General features: G+C 34.4%; 1 protein-coding gene across 1 annotated transcript; it reads right to left on the bottom strand.

The window, feature by feature from the left end:
• Nucleotides 1-4,576: 4,576 nt before the first annotated feature.
• On the bottom strand, nt 4,577-20,826 carry LOC123681939 (serine/threonine-protein kinase pelle-like). Its single transcript, XM_045620319.1, has 7 exons — nt 20,524-20,826; nt 17,577-17,912; nt 14,527-14,674; nt 14,248-14,395; nt 9,586-9,720; nt 5,336-7,932; nt 4,577-5,276 (listed from the first exon to the last, which is right to left on the bottom strand). Exons 1-6 carry the CDS (start codon nt 20,662-20,664, stop codon nt 7,431-7,433), a joined length of 1,410 nt encoding a protein of 469 aa, XP_045476275.1. The 5' UTR covers nt 20,665-20,826; the 3' UTR covers nt 4,577-5,276; nt 5,336-7,430.
• Between the last annotated feature and the right edge of the window lie 1,646 nt (nt 20,827-22,472).

Genomic DNA, 22,472 nt, shown 5'->3' on the forward strand with positions numbered 1-22,472 from the left:
CTGCGTAGAATCCAGTGGCGTACTCAATTTTTTTTTCGGGGTATGGTTTTGAAGATTCAACACAAACTTATGTTTTTTTTTAATGGAACACCATGTGTATCATTACTTCGTTGAATTCGTTATTTTTTCCCTTCAAAATGATATATGACACTATGTAGGTAGGATGTTCAGAAATGTTAAAAAAACACTAAAACATCAAATAATGATGATTTTTTGTTAATGGGCAATGGATTTCCCATAGAAAAGAAGAATCAATAATGATAACAATAATTTATAGCGATGACAGCTAGATCAGATTGGTTTTTTCCCTCCAATGCCTACTTGATAAAACAATGCCCCCAAATGTATAGTAGCCATAATAACAACAAGGATGTTTGTGTCATCAATGACCTACTACTTTTAAAAATCGAAAGTAATAATCCTCTTATTGGAACATAGAAAATTCATGCCCCATTTACAAAAAATCATCATTATTTGACGTTTTAGTGTTTTTTCAACATTTCTGACCATCCTACCTATATAGTATCATATATCATTTTGAAGGGAAAAAAATAACAAATTCAACGAAGTAATGATATATAGGGTGTTCCATTAAAAAAAATATAGGTTTGTGTTGAATCTTCAAAACCATACCCCGAAAAAAAAAATTGAGTACGCCACTGGATTCTACGCAGAATTCTGAATCAGATGTAGTTTTTACCTCAGCATAATTCCTAATAACTTCGGAGATAAAGGAGGGGTCCGAAAAGTATCAATTTCCAAAATCACCCTGTATCTTTTGAACGGAAACAGTTATGTAAAATCTGATTAGACCAACTTGAGTTTCACGAAAAAGTAGGACAGGAACGTGAAAACCGCAAGGCTCTATCTTAAATAACAAGCGAGAAACATGGCTGTCTCACCCAAAATGGGATGCACTGTACAGATTTTCATAGCTACAATACTAGGCATGATGATATTTCATATGTATTCCCAAGCATAATACTCAAAAGTATGAGTAGTCACCTATCTTCACAGGAATTAAACTATATAATCACACTAAACATTTTAAGGGAATTGGTGAAAAACAATTTAAGAAGGAAGTAAAATCAATGTTGATTGAATGGAATACTTTTACAGAATTCAAAGTTTTTTGCTAATTCTATCATTTGAGACTTTTTTAATACTTACTCTTACTTGAGCTGTGTTCTCTTTATATTTTCAATATGTTATGTTTTTTTTCACGTTGACTATTCCTATACATTTGTATGATGTCTTAAAGGAGGATTTAATTATTATTATTACTTTATAATGGTCTTCAAATACTTATATAACACATGCATACATTCCTTACAAGTTTTCTTGATATTACTTTATAATGGTCTTTATAATAATAGTTCCATTAATCGGTATCAGGTAAGTTTTATATAATTATTCTTCCGGCTCAAACATTTATGCTTCAAATGAAAAACTTATTCTTTAAATACTCTTTTATTTTTTTGAAGGTGTAATCATTGTATTTGATTTTTCGGTGAACAAACCATCAATTCTTGAAATCATATCAAGAATGTCATAACCTGAAGGAGCTACATGGAACCAGAAATTCAAGTAAATACTAATAATGGATAGATAACATAATTTTTTTTGCAAATTTAATCAAAAAATCTCCCATGAAAATTTAATTGTTTTCACATTTTGGCGAGTTGTTCTCGAGCCAATTTACGAGATGCGCTCTCTCCCAGGGGTTTGGTGTTTCGTCCCGATATCGCTGGTAGACTCTTCACTTCAGATGGGCTATCCAGCGATCTCTGCGCGAAACATACACCATCGTGAGAGGTGACCACAGATAACAGAGTAGAAAGGTGACCTTTCCTTTTCCGTTGCAACGACACCTTTAAATCCGCCGGAGCCGAAGTACTGTGGCGCGAACTCCCATAGCGCCATCTGTTAGCTGACAGAGCCACTACAACATCTTTTATGTTTAATACAAATTCACTATTCAATTTTTCTCAAGGTGACCCAAATGTTTATGATGATTTTCTGAACCAACCACCAACTTGAAACCAATAACAACCAACCAAGAGTGTCACAACCTGAAGGAGCCCAGAGCATCATGGAAACAGAAATTTGAGTGACACTTGCCATTTCTAGTGAAGATTGGCGCAACCATGGTATAAATTCTTCCATCTTTTGGGCGATGAGAACCAACATTTGAACGTTCGTACCTGCCCTGTCTCTTATATTTTTCATTACATTTATTTATTTTATATTATTTTTATATGTATAGTACCATTCGAAATAGTATGTTGGTGAAGAAACTCCAAGTATTGCTCTGAAAGAAGAGATTTTTTTAAATCAATTCTGTTTACTATAATTCCAAAAGACTGCCTCGGTAGTGCAGTGGACAGAGAAATCGACTGTAGTGCCGAAGGTACCGGGTTCGAATCCTGACTAGGTCATGGATGTTGTACATGTCCGGTGATGCTTAGGTTAGAGGTTAATGACCATATCAGTCGATGCCTTCAACGAAAGAAAAAAAAATTATCAAAATAGCAATTCCTTCCAACAGCTATTTACAAGTGTAATTTAAGTTTTTGTAACAACTTTGAGATTCCATAAAATCGGATTTTCACTGGTCCATAATCCAAATAGTAAGAGAGAGAGAGAATAACTTTATTGAAAACTTTTCAAAGGGCTATCGACCGAGGTCTTCCTGCCCACAGTAAGATATATTCATGGATATTTAGAAATATCTCTTTATATACATATTTATGTCTTTTATATTTGTTTGTTATTTCATAGTCATGTTCGGTATGGTTAAAATATTAACAGAAATATTTTATGTATGTGTGAACCTTTTTATTTTTCCTTGATTTAAGTTTGGTATTTTTGAGGTTCACAACAAAAATGTGGCAGGCGAGAATGGACTTCTCTCTTTCAATTTGGGGTAAGTGATCAAGATACTTTCAGTTTTATACAAACGTTCATTATATTCTGATCTTCAAAAAAACGATGTTTTTCTGTTATTTCAATAATGATTTGAAGGAAACCATTCAATAACATTCAATACTACTACTAGTCCAATTTGTGTTATTTTGCATTTCTTCCTCTGAAAAAACTTTTTTTTCGGCAACCGTCCGGGAAGTGCTCACTTCCCGGACGCTTTTTCTCTGAGAAAGTAGCATTTCCCGGCCTAGTCCGGAAAGTACGTACTTCCCGGACTAGGCCGGAAAAGAATCATAGAATCCATAGCAACCGAGATAACGGCTGACAGTTCATATGGAATTAGTTGTCAAAGATTTGCATGTTTTTTTATCGCAATCGCAATAAAATATGGAAAGCAGCAGCGATAGTGTTATTCTACATGGTTGCCGAAAAAATATTGTACGCAACACGCCCGAAAATGTTTTTTTTTGACTCACAGACTTCCAGGACTCGCTTACGCTCGTCCTGGAATTTTGTCTATTCGTCCAAAAAAACCCTATTTTCCGGACTTGGTACGTAGTAGTAATTTACGTAACAAGTCCGGAAAATAGGGTTTTTTTGGACGAATAGACAAAATTCCAGGACGAGCGTAAGCGAGTCCTGGAAGTCTGTGAGTCCAAAAAAAACCATTTTCGGGCGTGTTGCGTACAATATTTTTTCGGCAACTATGTAAAATAACACTATCGCTGCTGTTTTCCATATTTTATTGCGATTGCGATAAAAAAACATACAAATTTTTGACAACTAATTTCATATGAACTGTCAGCCGTTATCTCGGTTGCTATGGATTCTATGATTCTTTTCCGGCCTAGTCCGGGAAGTACGTACTTTCCGGACTAGGCCGGGAAATGCTACTTTCTCAGAGAAAGAGCGTCCGGGAAGTGAGCACTTCCCGGACGGTTGCCGAAAAATTACTATTTTTTAAGATTAAGGGAAAAAAAGGTGATTTAGAAAAACACAAATTTGTTTATAACTAATTGCAAATAAAAGTTTTTTTTACACTAATGGATTCTACTGAAAAAAGTGCCTGTAAAATGTCTTTTTGATTCACGTTGATAGCACCAGTAATAAAGAAGTTATGAGAACTTTTCATTTCACACCATTTTCCAATTTTCTCTTATAACTTGAAAACAGTTCAATTTATGAGGTGGCACTAGACTCCGAATTTGGGACACCTGATACATGTTTAGAATAAAGTTTAAGTTGACGAGCAATAAGAATATTTTTTCAGAAAGTTAATTAACCCTATATTAAAAACATCACAAAAGTAGTGAATCTCGTTGCAAGTATTGTAAATACTTGTAAATGATAAGTTCTGAAGAAGCCTGGTCGAAGAGCTATTTACACAAGTAGGAAATGAAAATCCAAATGTTTTAATTGGAGATGGAAATGAAAAAGACGAAAAGTGCCTAAGACACTTTCAATTGGAGATAGAAATAAAAACTGCAAACACTGCCCAAGACACTTAGCTACTTTTACCGCAAAAAAACAATTTATAGTTAGATACTTGAATAAAATCATGTAGATGTTGAAAAAAAATCATAATGTGAATCAAATCGAGTGTTAAACTAGGAAGATTTATTTAGGAAATATGAAATTAAATATACATTGCCTCATGTAAGTTATTTATTTTATACCATAAAAAACATTTTTACAAAATAATTAATTCAAGAAAAAACTATTCATAAATTCTCACATATTAATTTCAATATGGGGAAGAAAATTTTTAATTTATCAAAGTCTCGAAGTATTGACTTACAAAATGTGAACACAGTCTGAATCCTGAATCCAATGATCCATGATTATTATAAGTGTTTATATTCATTACTTTTTTTTATAGGTTTTCTTCTGATATTTATAAAATATTTTCAGGTGATGGAGGTTCATTCACTTCTCTGCTTATATTGTTCAACATAACATTGGCAACTATCATATTCATTGTAGTTTCTACATAAACTAGGACTGGAAATCTTCTTTTCCATACTCCAATAAAATGTTCAATAGAATTTCTTGTTTTAGTAAGTGATTTATTGTATAAATGTTCTGATGATGATGAAGGTTGGTCCAAGTGGGTTAAAAGATAATTTTTAATAGGATATCCACTATCATATTATGAGAAACAAACCTAGTAACAAAAAACTAGGATACTAACTATCTTCTAATTCATCCCTCATTCTAATATTTTGAAATAAAGTTGAATCATGACGAGAACTGCACGAACATTTATGGCTTCCACATTAGCTTTTCAAACAACTTGCACGTTCATAGAAAATGATCATTTTCTGTTGCTAAACACTCTTGCATCATTCCCCCTATAAATGAAAAAAAAAAAAGTAGAGAGCTGATTTAATACAATCTACTAATAGTTTACCTGGTGTTTCAATCTTGATATGAGTGCAATGGATGAGTCCTGATACAAGAGGGAAACAGCCATTGCATAAAACTGTTTTTTCTCCATAATTTCCTTTTGTAATAAATAAATCGCAGTAATCATACTGCTTTGCATCTGCCAGCGTTCAAGAAGGTGCCTACTATTTCCTTTGTTCGTCATCTTGGGTTGAGTTATGCGGTACTGATGATACCCAACAAGGGTGAAACCGGTATATCGCTACTCTTCTTCGACTAACTAATTGTATGGATACTCCAAAATCTGTTCAATTTCTTCCAGAAAGATGAGAATCGTTGTTTTGGTCATCCTTTGAAAATATGTTGACTGATCCAAAGTATTCACATAATAGTTCCCTGAAGTCTTCAAATAAATCGATTTCGCAGCTTTTATTTCTATTTCGCAAGAAAAATGCTTCCAAACTCAGGAATGTTTACGTCCGACGTCTTGATTTTGACACGATCATTTGACAATTCTGAGGTTAAGGGCCTATATGCGGGTATATAAAACCCACCGCACTAAGGCAGAGTCACCCCTCCACGATGGAGAGGGAAGGTGTATTACGTACCGGGTTGCCTAAATGATGATTCCACCAGTGCTCTCGGACTCGGAATGAAACGCCGCAATGCTCAGAGAGAGGGCGCACCTTCAAAATTGGCTTAACAGTGACTAAATTCCCATAATGGCGACATAGACGGATCGATTTTCTATTGGTTAATCACGGTCACGTAGTACAAATCGGCCATTTTTTGTCGGGCATTGAAAATAACTGTTATTTTGAGCATAGATACATATTCTATGAATTATGGAGGGTAGAGATAAGGAGGAATAATCTCTTATGGTAGAAGTGTTGAGAAACTATACAGCGGAAAAGGATAAATATGAGGCGCTAATGTAGCTACAAAGTAACCTATGGACATCGAGATAGAATAGAGAGGACACGTTATGAGCAGTTATAGTGCCAGAAAAAAATGTGACCAGTAGAATGGGAGAAAGATCAGGGTCGGATTAAGTAATCTTTCAATCAGATGTAGGCCTTTGTAACAAGCAGCCTTGTGAAATTAAAAAAAAATTATATTTACATTGTAAAAATTTTAAAATTTGACTTTATGTATAGATTTTGTATTACACAAGGGATTAATAAAAAAAAATTTCTATAAGTATTTTATTGGCCTTGAAACAAACAAAAAATTGTTATTAAAATGCCAAACACTAATAGTTTATTTTTTTCTATTTTTTGTTGAATGCGCCATTCTTACATTTAAATATCAATGATAAACTCCTACAGATATAACAATTCCAATATGATGAGCTAAAACTTCTCTGGATTTGAACATATTGTTAACTAGTTTCAATTCAATTTCAAAAACAGTAATTTTTCAAAATTATACGTCATCATTCCTTTTCAACAGAATAATATCTTTCGAGAAAATTAAAAATTTAATACCTGTTTTATTTTATTTAATTTCAATTATACCGATATTGTATTTCGTTGAGCAAATGGGAACTAAATTCGAAAATTTTCAATTAATTTCTTCTATTTTGAATGCTTCCTACCAATATTTTCATCTACCCTCCGAATAATTGATATCATGCCACATTTAATTTGAATCAACATCTACTGAATCGAATTCATAGACTACATATTGGGCTCTATTCTGTAACTCAAATAGAAACGAATGATTCGGATCTTAATCTAAGATATGTTTCAATTCTATCACATCCAAATTTGGCATTCTGTATTCAATTCTTCTTCTATCCCTAAATGTAATTCGTAATTGATATCTATAGTAATTCTACTTGAGTTACAGAATACCAATTCGAAACGATTCCAGTCTATTTCTATTCGACCCATACCATCTCTATTCAATTTGATTTTACAGAATAGGGCTGAATATCACGTCTTAAAAGAATAGAGACCAAAACATGAAATATAGCCGCAGGATACCGATATTCAATTCAAAAACCCCCCCAAAAATGATTGACAAAAAATGGCTGTTTTTTGATAGATATATTACCCCTTGTCGCCTCTGTGGGAATAAAGTTACTGTAATTGGCTTGAGAACACATCGCCAAAATGCTAAGTCTGCTCTTCGAGCTTGATACAGTCCTCAAGTTTCTTGAGCACTTCAACCATTTTAGGTCTGTCTTTAGCTCTTTTACTAACACAGATCTTCCCAATACTTATAAGTTCTCTAAAAAGATTGATGCCACCATCTTCCTTATTGTCCTTTAGTTTCAAAATATCATCCTTATAGTCAAGAACCAAATCTCTAAGTAATTGCGGCGATCTTTTATTAGAGTAAGCACTGAGACCTGTGGCAATTTCAAAGAGTACAATTCCAAAACTGAAAGTATCAACTTTGATCGAAAACTTTTTTTCCCTGATAAATTCATCCGGTAAATATGGTCTTGTACCATGGACTTTGCTCAGGTGTATGTATTCCTCATGACGTCCTTCACGAGCTAAGCCAAAGTCACCAATACGAGGAAAATCATTTTCGTCTAATAATATATTAGCAGGTTTGATATCGCCATGTACAAGTGGCTTTTCCCCTATTGTGTGCAGGAATTGTAGGCCTCTGTAAAAAAAGACATCAAATAATATTGCGAATATGCATGGAGGTTTTACAAGTTTTTTGCGATATATTTTATAACATTATAATATCTTGCATAAAGACCATATTTCATACCACCAAGAAAAACTGAAAAGATGAGGAGGGGTGTATGGAAGGCATTTCAACGAGTTCAACCAGGGTCATGTCATAATTTAAGCTGCAAACTATTAGATCACATCAAGAGGAATGTATCTTGAAATGGAAGGGTTTCTCCTAGCCATCGCCATCTAAGATCAAGTGATCTCAAAGAGAAGAAGAAACTACTACAAACATATTCAAAACAATCCAACATATTCACGGATGGATGTCAAATGTATGCAGAAAATGTATATAAAGAGGTTAGCACGAAATCGTAGAGGAAAACAAATCAAATCAATTAATCAAGAATTAATTCAAACAAGAGACAGATAAAAGGTTGCTTCAAGAGAGACATGATGCATTTAGGAAGATACTCCACTAAGAATTGGCAACCACTTAGAAACTAATTCATTCGGAAAAAGTGCCATACTACCGACCGGGGCCATCCTGGAGAATGAACGCTATAAACTGTACTGGGATCGTAAGGTTTTCACTGACGAAACAGTTTCCACAACAGACCTGATATTTTATCAGTCGATGAGATAAGAAGACAGCAATACTCATCGATGTAGCAATACCAAATAACAAGAACATGCGTCAAAAGCACGTCGAAAAAATTTCAAAATATAGTGATCTCAAGTTTCAGATGAGTGCCAATGGAGAAATGATATCAACGGGAACTATCGCAATTATCATCTCAAAAACAGGAGTAGTAACCAAAATCTCAAGCACCAAGGACTCAGTGAGTATACCTATATGTAATATAATGAAAAAACTGTTCTTTTAGGTGCAGCAAGGACAATGAGAAAGTTCCTGGTAAGTGACGGACAGGTCCGAGGATCAGCGGGATCGCGTGGAAGAGGACCAGGAACCCTATTCTTGAAAACAAGGGAGTAGAACAATCGAGAGAACGGTGACGTGGTTCTACTGACAATCGATAAATGGTATTCTTGAATGTCTTTTTATCGGACGGTAATAGAAGGATGGCTCCCTGATGCTTCTACTGGGTAATTTCAGGGGATCAACCGGGGAGGACCAATAATGTGACATTTTAGAATACATAAACTTACTTCTTTCTTTGTTTTGTGCTTTTCATTATATCTATCTTGTGTTATAGATATCTACATAGCTCGGATTAAATTAAATTAGATCACTGGTTATATCGGCTAGCTACTACAATAATAATGAATAACAATCTTCAAAGATTCGTTTTGTGGAGAGAAATTATGGAAGATGTTGAAGATGCTGAAGAAAGTTACAACATAAGGCAAGAAGTATCATTTTATGTTCCGTTATTCGTGTTTATCGATGAAAAGTATTAGGTGTATCTGAAAAAATTAAATTTATCAAAAACCAAAATAACAAAAATATTATGGAACCACTAGTACACAGCTATAATAGAGAAACCACTGAAAAGGCAAAACTACCAGCACTCCCACTTTATGAACACTTGCTATCCCTAGAATAGTATTTATATTGCAACTACCATATTTTTTAACGGAAACAAAACAGCATGGACAAAAACTTTAATTTCCTTACCTAGCAGTTCCTGTAACTATACTGAGTCTTGTAGACCATTTTAGACTCAATTTTGAATTTTTTAGTCTTCCTTCCAAGCTTCCTCCTCGCATGTATTGATAGACTAGGCATGGCTGTGGACCGCCCATACTGAATCTGTTGTACAATAAAAAGATTTGAGAATTCAGTAAAAAAAAGTTTAAAATTTTTGAAGTACATAAAAAATGAATTAAAAAAACATTGGGAAAAATGTGGATCTTAAACCATTCTGGAATTCACTTGAACATACATACAAAATCTCATCAAAATCTGTCATTTAGGAGAAATTCAGTGAGATACACCCGCACAGAAGAATTAAATTTGAATGACCAATTTTGAAAGATCCACTGAAATAACAATTAAAGTTTCTTAGTCTTCAGAGGGTCATCTAATGCAGATATTCAATATGACCAAGCAATTTGTTTAATAGAGAATAATCATTTTTCTTTGCAGAATATTAATCTCCTCGAAAAGCATTTTGTCTCCTTCGCATAAAATGAGTTTCCCAAAGATAAAAATGTTTCATACATAAGATGGTCAGGATAAATTACTTCAAAGCAGTGGAGGATTTACCAGCAGGCAGAGTAGGCTGAAGCCTAGGACGGCAAATTTTAAGGGGCGGCAGATTGATTGAGATTATTAATTTTTTCTTTTGATTTACAGAATTTTTAAAAATTATTATACACACAAAGAAATTGGAAAATCCTTTTTTTTGGTGTGATTTATAATTTTTATTTATGTGTAGTACAAATGTGATACAATCGATAGAAAAAGATCTCTAATACCACATCGAGAGGAAGTCAGGCAACCTAAGCGCAAGTGGCTTGTTTTACACCTATCCTTTCCTTCCACCTGCTTTTATTTTAAATTAACTTGAATATTGATGTTTGAGAATCGTTAAAGATATAACGCTTCTTAAACATCCAACAATTCAAAATCTTCTTATAGCTTAAATACAAAATCAAAAACTAATGTATAAGTATAAATTTATCTTGGCTCGTCATATAGACGAAGTGAGATATACAAGTGACAAAAACATAAAATACAGAATTTAAGCTGAAAACAATGGGCAGTAAAAAAAATGTGAAAATCGCAAAGCCGAAAACGGGCGGCCGGAGAGAGATGAGCCGGTACTCATCATGTTTACTCTTCAAAGCACGGCGAGTTAAATCACCTGACATGCTCACAAAAGTGACATTATCAACTCATTATTAGTGGTGATATTCTTTAAAAAAATTGGAGAAAACAACAACGTTCGCCAAATTTATATTTTTTCTGTAAGCTTTATTTATATTATGTAAGTATTGTATTGTTTTAAGGCATACACCCTCAGAGTAATAAACATAGATAGAGGGAGCAAATGTCATTTGTAACCAAATTAGCGAAACAACACATAAACACCTAATGAAAATTTATGAATACTGTTTGAACAATTGTATATTCCCGAAAATATGGAAAAAAGGTTACATAATAAATGTACCAAAACCAAACTCAGATAACACTAAAGTTGGAAACTACAGGACTATCACCCTGCTACCGGTACTGGGAAAATTGTATGAAAAAGTAATAAGAAAACTACTATCAAGTCATATCGAAAACTGTATTCCAAAGTTCCAATTTGGTTTCCAAAATAAAAGATCAACTACTCATCCACTATCAATTTTGGTGTCTAACGCACAAAACGCCACTTTGAAGAACTATAAAACTACGGCAATGAGTCTAGATATCCAGAAAGCTTTTGATACCATGTGGCATAGAGGGCTACTATACAAGCTGTACGAAAATAAAGTTCCTTACCAACTCATCAGAATATGTCAACAATTCCTACTTGAAAGAGAGCTAGCAGTTAAAATTGGAACATGTATATCAGAGTATTTCAGCCCTGAGCAAGGTATCCCTCAAGGAAGTCCCCTCTCGGCACTTTTGTTCATTTTTTTTTGCCATGATATGATGATATCCACTGCTGATCCAAACTTGTATATTTTACAATATGCAGATGATACAATATTAATAGCACATGAGACATCTATCAATAACTGCATCAAGAATACAGAGCTGCTCGCCGAGAAAATATGCCTGTGGTTTCAATTGTGGAGAATGAAGATAAATGCAGACAAATCCCGTTTTATGATATTCAATCACAGAATATCCCCAACATCACAAACTGTCCGTATTAATGGAGTAAACATTAGGCCATCAGCTTCAATGAAATACCTGGGTGTGCAAATTGATAACAAACTGAACTTCAACTTACAGACCAAAATAGTACTTTTCTAAACTCACGCACAGAAGAAAAGGAATTAATTTAAAAAATGTCACCAAAATATATAAAACCATATGTCGGCCCCTAATAGAATATGCGCATCCAATATATATAAATTGCAGAACACCAGCATTAAAAAATCTTCAAGTGGCAGAAACAACATCCCTTAGAATTATCTCAAGAATAAGGCACCCCAACAATATTTTGCACAACCCACCTAATCAACTATAATATTCGTCGACTGGGATTGAACCAATAATGAGTAGATTCACTGAACTGAACAAGAAATTTTACAACAGACTAAAAGAAATCACTACAATAACTGAAATATACCACAGAGAGGAACATCATTCAACACATAGAAAATAGCCCACACAGACCCTATTTGAGGCACTAGCGAACACTGGATAATAACTGTACAATTATTAATGTAAGATACAATACAATATATATTATATGTATTTAGTTGTAAAAAAGAACTTATATATGTATGTATAAATCAAAAGGCTGAAGGACCTTAGGTCGATGGCCATTTGTTTGTTTATGAACAATAAAGGACTGTTACTACTACTATTTATAAGTTGTACTGAATTAGTACAACTAGTGTATAAGTTGCACTAAACACATAGGGAACGGAGTTGTCTCGCGCGTCTCCATTTCCTAATGGATTAGAGCAACTGGTTGCGCTAGTAATAATATGATCAGTAAAAGTAATAAAGTTATCGAAATTCTCACAACATGGTTTCCGAAAAATAAATTGATTTTAAATACAGACTCATTCCATGATCATCACGACGCGGAAGTCTGGTAAAGAATGGCCTATGTATGTCTCATTATATGATGAAACGTACATCAATTGAAATGGGAAAGTTATATAACTCAAGTCAAACAAAAACTCAACAGCACCTGTTAATAATCAGAGTCCTGTCCAAATATTTGAACCAGGAAACTTTGAAAACCATTTACCATGCAAACTTTGAAGCTATGAAGTAGCGATGGGCAACTCGAGCTGTTCAACTCGATTAACTCGATTTGCAATCTCAATAGTCAGCTCGATTTACCTTTGCGTTTATCCGAGTCAACTCGGAAGACCCAGTGAAACCATACGATTCGGTAAATCGTGAATCCCCGTTCGTTCCCGTTGCAACTCGAGCTGTGGCCCGAGTTGGCCGATCTACGACTATACGACGTAAACCGAATCAAGCCATCGTGTGATTGGGTGGTAGAGATTGAGGGATGAAGCGATTTCGGGAATAAGGTAATAAGGATTCAGTTTGGATCGTCGGTCGATAGGTAGAGGTAAGCAACTAAGCGAAAGAAGAGCTCGAAGATATTTTAAAGGCGGAGTAGATTAACAATGGCACATGAATGACGGGTGTAATTCTGTCATTACCATAGTTATCCCATCCTTGACTTTAATTGGGCGTTCGGTACATAGAGACATGACAGAATTTAATTTATTCTTTGATACTTGCGTACGGAAAAATCCACTAGTATTTCTTTCCCGCACGCATATACGTGTGGAAAAGATATAGCAAGAGTTTTTCCCGCACTATGCGAGAAAGTGACTATTTTTGACTTAATGCATATGGAAAAAGAGTTGAAAGCGCACACATGTAGAAAAAATAATTCCAAGATGTAGAAATTAAAGTACAAGGAACCTGCTTTCCAACAAAATTGCCAAAATGTCTGGTTTGGCAGCTATGGAAGCTCAAAGCACTATTGCAGCACCCTGTTCATAGATTCATAATAGTAATTTACGTAACAAGTCCGGAAAATAGGGTTTTTTTGGACGAATAGACAAAATTCCAGGACGAGCGTTAGCGAGTCCTGGAAGTCTGTGAGTCCAAAAAAACCATTTTCGGGCGTGTTGCGTACAATATTTTTTCGGCAACCATGTAAAATAACACTATCGCTGCTGCTTTCCATATTTTATTGCGATTGCGATCAAAAAACATGCAAATTTTTGACAACTAATTTCATATGAACTGTCAGCCGTTATCTCGGTTGCTATGGATTCTATGATTCTTTTCCGGACTAGTCCGGGAAGTACGTACTTTCCGGACTAGGCCGGGAAATGCTACTTTCTCAGAGAAAAAGCGTCCGGGAAGTGAGCACTTCCCGGACGGTTGCCGAAAAAATAAATTTTTGAAAAATGCTTGAGAAAGAATTGAATGTCCGTGGTTTGATTTATTTCAAAATTATTGCACATGCTATTCAATTGTTAAAATCATGCAAAAAATATTTTGATAGTTTAATGGATTGAATCTATAGGTCTTGTGTCTGATCATTGAACATAATGATTGATAATCCCTCTCTTTGAATTAATATATAATTTTTGAAAAATACCTCAAGCTTCATAGAATACAATTGTTACATACCCATACAACGGAAGTATGTTATCATGTCTATAAGCATTCAAACAGTAGAGTTCTGTCATGGATTGCTTCATCTGCTCAATATAAGTGTTAGTATTTTCTTCCTTTCTCTCTATTCGTTTGATAGCAACCTCCGTACATTTCCAAGTACCTGAAAATTGAATTGCATAGAAAATTATTGTAGGTTCCTCTGCTCATACAAATTTCAATAATTTTTCAAATTGTAATACAAATAATTGATTAAAATATTAGAAAAATCATCACAAGTAATATTTATATTACCTCTGAAGACAGTACCAAAGCCTCCTTTCCCTAAAAATGTATGTTCATCCCAATTATTAGTAGCCTGTTTTAAATCATCATAAGGTATTGTCGGTATGGGTAATTTCACATCCACCCAAGATTTTACAGAATCTGTTGTCAATTCGCCCTGTCAATAAAAACATATTATTATTATATATTAGTATATTACATATTATTATTATATATTAGTATATTTCATTCCATTTCACGATTATTGTGTGAAACACGTCATATCATCTGTCTTATGTTTGAATTAATTGATCTGATTTGCTTCTCTCTACGATTTCGAGGGAAAATATAGTATACACAAATATAACATAATAAACAATTACAAAATATAGATAAAATTACAAAAAACAATACACTTGGTCATATTTCACATTAATAATAATAATAAACAAACTTTATTTCAAATAAAGAAGATGTATATACAATGTTACATTATCCACTTGAATTGAAATAGTGTCACTGGGTTCAACGCCCATTAATTATATTTGTTTCCATTTTTGATATCATAGTTCAAAAATTCTTCTATTGTGTATGGTTCAATTTGCAGCAATAGTTTGTAGATTTGCCTTTTGAATAACTTAAGGTTTGATGAATCTTTTATGAAGTTTGCCATCTTATTATAATACATTATACATCTATATTCAGGACCTCTCTCTGTTAGTGTGAGCCGATGTTTTGGAAATTTTAATTCTACTGTTCTTGTGTTATATGTGGTGGGAGTTTTGGTTTCAAAGTGGTTCTTGTTCTTGAAGAGGAATATCAAGCACTCCTGGATGTGTATGGCAGTTGCCGTTAGTGATCCATTTTTCAGGAATACTTCTCTGCATGTCTCTCTACTCGTCATTCTCATAATTGTGCGAATTGCTCGCTTTTGCATCTTAAATACTTGTTCCATATTACTTGCTCCTCCATAAAACATGATGCCGTATCTTAGCTTGGATTCAAAAGTTGCTTGGTAAATAATGTTCATTGATGCACTGTCTAGTTCATTTTTCAAGAAACCTAAAGAATAGCATATCGATCCCAGATTGATGGACAGCTTTGATATATGCTCACTCCAGTTCAGGTTTTCATCAATTGTGAGTCCCAAAAAGCAGCCCGAGGTCTGTAGGGATATTTTGCCATCATTTAGATGGATGTGAGACGGAGTTTCAAATCCTGAATGTGAGGGTTTTAGTAGAATAGCGCATGTTTTCTCTACGTTAATGCACAACTCATTAATTTCAAATAATTCAATAAAATTTAAATTTTTAAAAGTATATATCAACCTTTTCCAATTCTTTCATCTTCTTAATTTTTATATGGCTTGGAAATGGTTATGAATTATCTCGAGTATCATGAATGTGGGATATTTCATTGTGCTTAAAAATAGCAGTGTTGTAACTCACAAACAATGCACCCTGAAGAACATACAAACAAAGCAAGGTAAGTATTCTGTTCTCTATAAATCTGTTTCTGCAACTCTCTCTCCATGGTAATCTGAACTAGTATTTCACATAAACTTTCTGCATCCTAAACACTCATGCCCTCCACCAACAGAACATTATGCTATAGCTCAGACTCCACAGAACATAGCCATAGTAGACTGAAAGAGCAGCCTCTTTATTCAACACTCTCGAGATGGTTCTGAGTGCGTAACAGAATGAAGCCATATCAACATGCCCTTTCCAACTCAGCTGACTGTCGAAGCTGAGGCCAAGATACTTGGCCTCAAGGAAAGAGGCAATTTCGTCATTGCCATATTTCAATTTTCCTTACATTCATCATATTACCGATGAATTTGCTTAAAACCGCATTGCAATCAGTCTCATCGAACAAGTTCCGACCAATCCCTACCATCAAGGCATTCAGACATGAGTAACAGAGACTCATCTGAAATTTTCCTGGTCTCGTGAAAGTTATTATGCAGAGTTAGTTTCGTTAGACATCTGAAGATTCATCAGACAGAGCACTGACGATGTTATCAATTGTATAATTGCTCATTATATCTTCTCAATATATTAAAAAATAAATATAATCCTACATGTTTCACAGTCATTAGTCAATGTTGTTCTAATTTCACAGCGGCTTATTTACCATTGGAGCTAGAGAAGCACAGCTTCCCTGACAAATTCTGAAAGAACAAAAATGCGTTTTTTTTTATGAAAGTATTCAGAAGTTCCGCACTTCTGTTTCTTTTTACGAAACGACGTAAAGCGGCAAACGCGATGCTTGAGAACCCCGAACGTTTTGTTGGATACCGTTACCATATTCTGATATGGAATTTGATTCGGAGTCGTGTGTCTAGGATTCATTACCTAAATTTGTCATTCAACGGACCTGAAATTTGGGTATTTTGTGTTCAACTTCAAGTTGTTTGTGTGTTCTGTTTTTTTTTATTTGGACATTGTGGGTTACTCGGTGGATTTGAAAAAATCAAGAATTCAATATCTACCATCCACCTGTGTATCGGGTTGAGCGCATCGTCTGCAATATACTTAATCGAGGATTCAAATATCATAATTTTGAAAGAATAAGGCGATAAAAAATGCTCGTCAATCGTATGTTAGACATTTTCATAAAAAAATTTTAATGAATGCGAACGTCTTCTGTTTATCTTATATTCTCTTTTCTATTGCTTTTGCATTCATGCTCACTACCTTCAAAATTCAAGGATGAGAATATCAAACAACTACTATCTTACATAAACTACAACAAGTTTGTACAACTGTACAAAGTTAGAGAAATGTCAGATGAGAAAGCGAATATACCATGTCTAAAAAGCCGATAATTTTCCACTTTTGTTGATTAATAACATCTTCAAAAATGAGTGAATATCGTTAATGCTGATTATTTAAAAATGTGGTAGAGTTTAATAAAAGAGACAAAAGATTAAACTTATATCTAAAACACAGTACTTAAGCAGGCTCGAGACACTTTTTTAAATTAAATTTTTTAATTTTGAATTAGTTCCATTAGCTGTCATCCAACAAATTAACTGAGATTACATATTCCCAAAAAAAACTTTGAAAATTACTTACTTGAGGTACTAAATGATGTACTTTGGATTTTATTTTCACTTCTATACTGCTCTCATTGTTTTCATTACTTATGAAATTATCAGGGGTTTTTGGGATATTCAATATTTTTTCACTTTTGTTTGTATTATCTTTTTTCTCATATCTTTGATAATCCTTCAATTGCAACTTCATTAGTACATTTGGATTGATGAATTTCTTCAAAATATTTATAACTTCATAATTTTTCATGCGAAGAATTAATATGAAGAGCTCCAAAACTGTATGATTCAGGTCACCCCACAAAGACAGGAGTTTTTCTGATGGTGATTTACCAAGGAATATTTCTCTTTCGACTTCCTAGAACAAAATTTTTCAGTATTGAAAATTTATTGACTACCAGTACAACAAATTAATATTATGAATGTTGACATTGTTTTAAAAACAATTCTAAAATATAATTAATGTTGAATCAAGAACCTATATTTAATGACATTTCAAGGTTTTTTGACAATTTATGTCTTACAAACTGCCACCCTTAGAATCGCAGAAACTAAATTTGCATAACTGATCTCAAACAATGAATATACCAATGAATAATAATAATCAGGTAGCAGCTGTATGGTCAGGTTATACAGTAATAGGCTCTTCTAAGATTGATGAACAGGGCTAGAGCTAGATAGTTAGATAGTGGCTGTTTCCATCATCTTGGATGATGGCCAAGCCCAGCCCAAAACTATCTAACATATAGTCCATCATCAATATCAAGACAATAATTAGAGCTAGATTGTCCTGTTCAATTCTGTATCACCTTTGTGAACTCATATATTGCAGTCTGTGTTGATTATTTATTTATTTATTTATTTATTTATTACATACAAGGAATACAACAGACTATTTAAAGTCCACTACTGCATTCACAAATATCTACATAATTCGAGGTTTTATTACAATATAAAATAATCAAAAGAAGAAAAACGATCCAATTAGAGACCCATATTGTGAAGTCGGAAAAATGTTGCACTCCTCTATAAAACTTTTTGATCTCCTGCTCATAACATGCTCAAAAATGTTTGAAAAACTTGGCAAAGTACTGACGATGCAGTAGTTCTCAAATAGCTCATCGCCTTTTTTATGAATTGGAATGCCAATATTAGTTGGTCAGTAAATAAACCATATTTAAGCTAGTTATTAATTATATACAATAGTATATAGGCCTGCCCTGGAAAATGGGGGCCAAATCAGAGGCCTCCCAAATACCTTATATCAGATGATATGTTAGTAGGTCCAAGAGCTTGTCTAATACTCAGAAAAGGATTAACTTGCCCTCAACTTACAGAGTTTCTAACTAGGAATCTAGCTGCTGTCTGGTTGTGGTGCTGGCTGGAAGTGGCCGAAGGCAGATAGTATTTGGCCCGGGTTACCTTCCGGGTGACGCTGCCGAATCACCACCGGAGGAAGTTCGAAGTCTCGTAGAATGGTGCCGCAAAGAGAAGAAACAAATGATCCTGTACTGCGATACAAATGCAAAACACATGAAATGGGGAAGCACAGACAGATGAATTGTGGAGTTGAGTACTTGATTGATTTTCTTTTCTCTTATAACATAGAGTTAGCGAATGTGAGCAATAGAATATGAATGCAATCAGAAGGGAAGTAATAGACCTTCACCTTCACTTCCAATATGCTCACGGGTTGGAGAATTTCGAATGAACCATCGGACCGACCATATGGCAATCGAATTTGAATACCTCTTCAACTGATGTTGAGTGCAGGATACCCACGATGACCGATTGAGAACTGATGTTCCTGGAAGGCCTGAAATACACATCAACTCAGATGAAGAGTGGGAAGATGCATCTGCTCACTTTACATCGTGTTTGAAGGGAGCATATGAAAATAGCTATCCACTCAGGAAGAAGACGATCTCCAGGGACGTCCCCTGGTGGAATAATGAATTGGAGGACTTCAAGAGAGGAACTAGGAAAGCCTTCAATAGAGCCAAGCAACCGGGCAGCGGGGATGACTATCGATTGGCCCTCACAAATTATAACAAAGAATTTAGAAAGCCAAAAGTAAGTCCTGGGGAAGCTTCTGTGAGGAAATAGACTAAACAGCCACCGCAGCTAGACTATCTGAAGAACACTCTAACCCAATTGGCCAAATTAAGAAGCCATGCGGGAATTACATCAATTATCCTGAATAGAGCCTAAGAGTACTGCTAGACGCTCACTTTCCTGGCTCTAAGCGAATCAGCACCAGAAATAATGACACCGTTAGGGAAGTATTTAACCCATCCAGGTGGAATTATCAGAAAGCTGCTAGACTATTCAACCCAGCAAGAATTGACTATATTTTCCATCTCATTCTATTCACCTAAATTCAGATATGACCTTCTTAGCAGATGTAAGTCGGTGGCATAAGCGGTTATAGTGTTGAATTCAACAGTCTAATAAAATAGCACATAAGTTTGAATAGGCAAACATACCAAAACCAGGATCTACAAAATCTGTGTTAGACACATTACGACATATGCAATAGAAACTAGAGTAGATAACAAAAGAACCAAGTCCATCCTATGAACTTCAGAGATGAGAACACTAAAAACCATAGCTGGGTACACAGTGAGGGTCAGACAGAGGAATGCAACCATTTCAGAGGAATGTCAGATTCGAGACATTGACAATAGGGGACAAAACGGAGATATCGGAACGATGACATCAGTGAAATGGACGCAGGTAGAATCTAAGACTGCTCGAAACAGAATTCCCAATACTAGAAGACCCATTGGCAAATGCTGAAATGACTCCACTCAATGAAAAAAGGTATTTACAAGATGAAGAAAAAATTGCAAGAAAATATTCAAGGAAATGCAAAAAACTGAAATCCAATTGAGACCTATACTACATGATTACTAAATAAATACATTTATTGTAAATGAAGCAAAGAATATATTATATTTTCTCAATACCTGAATTGTGATCCTATCATAACCCATATGAATACTCAATTCTTTCCAAATTTTTTTTTCGTCCAAAATATTACAGCAGGCTTTCAACTCCAGGTAGGGTAATTCATATATATACAATTTTTTATCAGCTGTAAATTCCATATTACTTAGAACTTTCTAAAAGAACTAATTAGTAAACCTGACTTCTCACAACAGAACAAACAATATCATTATTCCAAAAGCTCTTTCATCAAGTAAAATTGTAGAAATGCCACAATTACATATCTACTAACAGCTGATTATGACATATATCTGACATCGTTTGAACCATAGACAAACCAATCTAGGTTATCTATGGTTTGAACATTGCTCCCAAGCATAGAATATCAAAATGAAATGAATTTTTTTAGTGGGCATTATTTTCTTATGTATAGGCATCTGAAAATAAGAATGCAGCTCTAAGGTGAGCAGACGTAGAACTATGAATGTTGACATTGGAGTGTTTTGTTGTATTAGTTGTGTGTGTATTTGCGTTATTAAAATTTGATTTTACAATAAATATAAAAACTTTTCAGACTTCTATAACCCTATGTCCTACGTGAGCGACTAATGTTACGACGCGAGCGACGCCAATTTTATGTACTACGCGAGCGATGTGAGCAGCGCGACTTTTTTGTCCTACGTTGAAATCTACAAACGCGACACGACGCGACATAAATATGGTTGGGTTGGGATTGTGCATTGCGGAAGATCAATCCGTTGTCATACGCTTGTAGAGAAACAGTTATAATGAGGTGGTCAAGAAAACGTAAATTATTCATATGTAAAAATGTGGCTTTAAAAATGCTAATTGTAAGACGCAGAAAAATGGGAAGAAAGAGAAATCCAACAAATAAATTTTTTTTGGAACGAATGAATTTTGGAGAGTATCACCACTTATATAAACAATTAAGGACTTCTTCAAATTTATTCCACAGTTATTATAGATTGCTTCCTACAACATTTGACTATATAGTGAACATTTGACTATATAGAAACAACAAAAAAAAAATCTAAGAAATACGTTAACCTTTACTGAATTGAAATATTGCATGGATACATATTACATATAAATAAGGTTCATTTATTATTACTCAATGATATATTAACCTCAACTATATTTATTTCCTTCAAATGGATATTTTTTCAGCATTCTCAATATAAGTTATGCGTAAATAAATGAAGTGTAATAATAAATGATGATTATTGGTGGGATTTCAAATAAATTATTTATTTCCATGAAACTAATATTTGTTTGACCATAGATCCAATAAATGATTCATTAAATATAATGCATTTTCGATAATATCAAATAAACACTTCTCTCAGTGTATATAATACTATAGTTAATTCGTCAATCTTACTTGTTTCCCCTAGTTCATCGGCAATTCTACTCCATTCTCTATCCACCAACAGTCGATTATGATATATTTTATCAGTCTTGTCCCAGAGTATACTGGAATTTCTAATAGCCAGTATTAAAACTTCGTTTAAATCATTCATTGTAGAGCGGTCGAAGTAAACGTGCCTGCATCAACAAGAACTACTGAAGTTCGCGCGATTTCCGCTTGGAAATATCAAATAATTTGATCGCCGACAGAGCGCGAAATTCGGCTGAAACAGTTTTACGACCGATACGACTGCACGTAGGACAGCGCTATTACCCTATGTCCTACGTGAGCGACTAATGTTACGACGCGAGCGACGCCAATTTTATGTACTACGCGAGCGATGTGAGCAGCGCGACTTTTTTTGTCCTACGTTGAAATCTACAAACGCGACACGACGCGACATAAATATGGTTGGGTTGGGTTGAAATTGTGCATTGCGGAAGATCAGTCCGTTGTCATACGCTTGTAGAGAAACAGTTATGATGAGGTGGTCAAGAAAACGTAAATTATTCATATGTGAAAATGTGGCTTCAAAAATGC

Source organism: Harmonia axyridis, chromosome 6 (assembly GCF_914767665.1).
Source record: "Harmonia axyridis chromosome 6, icHarAxyr1.1, whole genome shotgun sequence".
Classification (NCBI taxonomy): Eukaryota; Metazoa; Arthropoda; class Insecta; order Coleoptera; family Coccinellidae; genus Harmonia; species Harmonia axyridis.

Coding starts and splice junctions, on each gene's coding strand:
- LOC123681939 (XM_045620319.1), bottom strand. CDS start 20,664: ATGGAATTTACAGCTGATAAAAAATTGTATATATATGAATTACCCTAC. Junction 14,675..17,576: donor TACATCATTTAGTACCTCAA/GTAAGTAATTTT, acceptor TTTTATTGACAG/GGCGAATTGACAACAGATTC. Junction 14,396..14,526: donor CTTTGGTACTGTCTTCAGAG/GTAATATAAATA, acceptor TTCAATTTTCAG/GTACTTGGAAATGTACGGAG.